Source organism: Pituophis catenifer, unplaced genomic scaffold (assembly GCF_029215685.1).
Source record: "Pituophis catenifer annectens isolate HBS135680 unplaced genomic scaffold, rPitCat1.0.hap2 SCAF_12, whole genome shotgun sequence".
NCBI classification, from domain to species: domain Eukaryota; kingdom Metazoa; phylum Chordata; class Lepidosauria; order Squamata; family Colubridae; genus Pituophis; species Pituophis catenifer.
In genome coordinates this window covers 26794215-26797268 of record NW_027256892.1, presented here as the reverse complement: position 1 = coordinate 26797268, position 3054 = coordinate 26794215, and the positions used below count along the sequence as shown (strand labels likewise).

At 58.8% G+C, this 3054-nt stretch overlaps 1 protein-coding gene across 1 annotated transcript; it reads left to right on the top strand.

Annotated features, from left to right (window-relative positions):
- The first annotated feature begins 130 nt into the window (after positions 1–130).
- On the top strand, positions 131–1856 carry LOC139323194 (apolipoprotein A-IV-like). Its single transcript, XM_070952454.1, has 3 exons — positions 131–223; positions 617–740; positions 885–1856. The coding sequence occupies exons 1-3, from the start codon at positions 172–174 to the stop codon at positions 1780–1782; spliced, it is 1074 nt and encodes a 357-aa protein (XP_070808555.1). The 5' UTR covers positions 131–171; the 3' UTR covers positions 1783–1856.
- The last annotated feature ends 1198 nt before the right edge of the window (positions 1857–3054 follow it).

Sequence of the window (3054 nt, the reverse complement as noted above, 5' to 3'; positions counted from 1 at the left end):
TACCTCCACCTGGGGGAGCCCAAACTCCTTGTTGAGGTGATGCTGCAGGACTGGAGCCAACGCAGAGCACAGACCTGGGATAAAGGGCTGCCATAAGGAGGGCTCACCTCTGCCTCTTCTCCACAGGTCTGTTCCTGACAGGACTCTGTGTGCCGTTTCCTGCCACCCACCATGTCTCCGAAGGCAGCCGCTTTCCTCCTCGGACTCTTGATTGCCACCACAGGTATCAGGATCTCGTTATCTCCATCTTTTAATTGCAAACAGCCTTAGTTCCTCTGTCCTTCCTCGGGCTTTCTCTGGCTGGGGTGTTTCTGCTAATTGGCTGCCTCCAGAAGGTAGAGAAAGGTTGGGTTAAAGACACCCAGAGATGCTGCGTGGCTCAGATCTGTAAACGGAGCCCGGGGTCGGGGGTGTTGCGTTTCAGAGAAGATGAGAAGAAGTGTGGCTTGGGTGTGGGCACTGGGCACTAAACTACCACCAGCAGCAGGCCCTTTGATGGAGGTGGCCGGAAAGGGGGACGCAAGACTCCAGATGAGGGTCTCTAGTCCCTTGAATAGGCCTGGGTGACCCAGAGAGGTGGCCCTCAGAACTGACCTTTCTCTCCTCATCCCTGTAGGGGCCCAAGACAGCCCCTCTCCCCAACAGCTGACTGACTTGGTCGGGCAGTACTTCACTCAGCTGAGCAACAATGCCAAGGAGACCCTGAGACAGGCCCAGCAGTTGGACATCAGCCAGTTCAGGTGAGTTGCCCATAAAGCTGAGGCTTAAAACCCTTTCAAAGCAGGCAGTAGGTTCTCCTGCATTCATCTGCGCAGGTGTAGCTCCAGTAGGAAATAATCAGGCAAAAAGGGACAAGCCGTGATTTCCCTCCCCTTTTCTCCCAGGGACCTGATCCAGGACCAGCTCCAGGCCATCAATCCCTACACCGAGGAAATGCAGAAAAAGTTGATCCTGTATATCACCCAGATAAGCGAAGAAGTGGAAAAGTTAAATGAGAAATTCAAGATAGAGCTGGAGCAGCTGCGGGTGGATATTACTCCCTTCGCGGTGGATGTCCAGAACCAGGTGACCACGGCTGCCGAGAACCTGAAAACCCAGCTGACACCCTACATTGAGGAGCTGCGAGCCACGACAGACCTCCTGGCCACCCAAACCTCCCAGAAACTGGCCTATTCATTGCAGGAGCTGCAGGCTCAGGTGAAGGAAAACGTGGGTGACCCAGCCACCCTCTCCCCCTACATCCAGAGGCTTCAGGAGACCGTCAACCAGCAGGTGGCAGACATCAAGGTGCAGCTGGGCCCTTTCCCTGCAGAGCTGAAGGCCAAGGCGGACCAGGCGGTGGAGGAGCTGTACAAGCGTCTGTCCCCCTATGCCCAGACCACACCAGAGCAGCTGAGGCGGCAGCTGGAAGAGCTCTCCTTCCAGGTAGAAAAGAGTGCGGAGGCCTTTCGGGACAAGCTCCAGGGAGAAGCTGAGCAGTTGCGGGGACGGCTCGACACGCTTCTGCAGGGAGACCTGGTGTCCCACCTGGACAGCCTGAAGAGGGATGTTGGGCAGCAGATTGAGGAGTTCCGTCAGCAAGCGGGGTCCTACGGGGACAGCTTCAACCACCTGGTGGTGGAAAAGATGCAGAAACTGGGCGAAAGATTGCAGCCCCATGCCAGCGGGGTGGAGGACCACCTGAGCTTCTTGGAGAAGGAAATCAAGGAGAAGTTTGTGGCCTTCACGGACAGCCTCCGGCAGACTGAGGAGCGCCTCCTTCCCGCCCTGGAGGAAGCATGAAAGAGGGGAGCCCAGCGGCTCTTCCAGGAGACCCTGAGACTTTGTTGCTTGAAATAAAAGAACTGCTCAGCCACCCTCTAGGCTCTGTCTCTTGTGAGGGGATGGGACGGACACTTGGGAGGGATCCTGAGGGCGGAGCGGGGGAGGGGGGCAAGAGAAGAAACAAGGAGGGGGGCTCGGGGGAAGGGGCTCTCCATCAGATTTTATTTATTCTTCAGCTGGACGGGGCTGCCAGTCCCACACAAAAGTGACTCTAGGTGGCACACAATAAAACATTATCTGTAAAATATTAATAAACATTTTAAAGCATTTTAAAAAGAAAGCAGAGGCTGAGAAAAGCAGCAGAGCTAAATAACAACAGCCCGATGGCCTAACCCTTACCGCAGGAGCCCAATCTGGGGGTGACCAGGCCACAAGTGACTGTGGGGCAGAGACCCCCCACTCAGGAAGGAACGCCAAGGCCCTGCGACCACCCCCAGGTTGTGCATGCCCCCCCCACCCCATGGCAAGGATGGCAGTGGCCTCAAACTGGCAGGCCTGCCCAAAGGGAGGGGGTTCCCACTGCCCGGCCCTTGCTCAGCAGGCGCCACCCCTGGACCACCAGGCCCCTCGCTGGCTTCCCGCCTTTCCTCAGGGATCACGGGAAGTGCCCATTTGTAAAGCCCTGGGAAGACCAGAGGTGGAAGAGTGCATCCACTTATGAGGGCCGCCATCTCATAAAAAGGAGCCTGAGCCTCTGGAAAGGGTGCGGGGAAGAGCCACAGAGGGCATGGAAAGGCCCTGGGGGGGCAAAGGAGACGCAGGAGGACGGTGGCAGGGTTTGGGGGTTTCATGAAGAGGAGGGGGGGCACATGACAGCAGTCTTCCAGTATCCCAGGGCTGCCCCACAGAGGAGGGGGGGGTCGCTTCCGAAGCCCCCGGGGGCAGGAGCAGAAGCCACGGGTGAGAAGCTCTGGGCAACCAGCCGGTGGCAATTCCTTCCTTCCCCCCAGAGGCCCTGGGGGCCCTTGGAAGAAGAGGGATGGTCCAGGCGGGCCTCCTGCTTGGGCGGGGGCTGGACTAGAAGACCTCCAAGGGCCCTTCCGACTCTGCCGTTCTGTATCCTGCGCGGGAGTTCCCGGGCAGAGAGAAACCCCCCCCCACCCATCCACGCCCCCTGGGGAAGGGAGCGGCGCCCGCGGGCCGCCTCTTGACGCTCACGGGCAGGGCGGCGGGGCGCCTGAGGGTGACGTCACAGGGGCGCCCGCGTTCTCCTTCCGCCGGAAGCGGAAG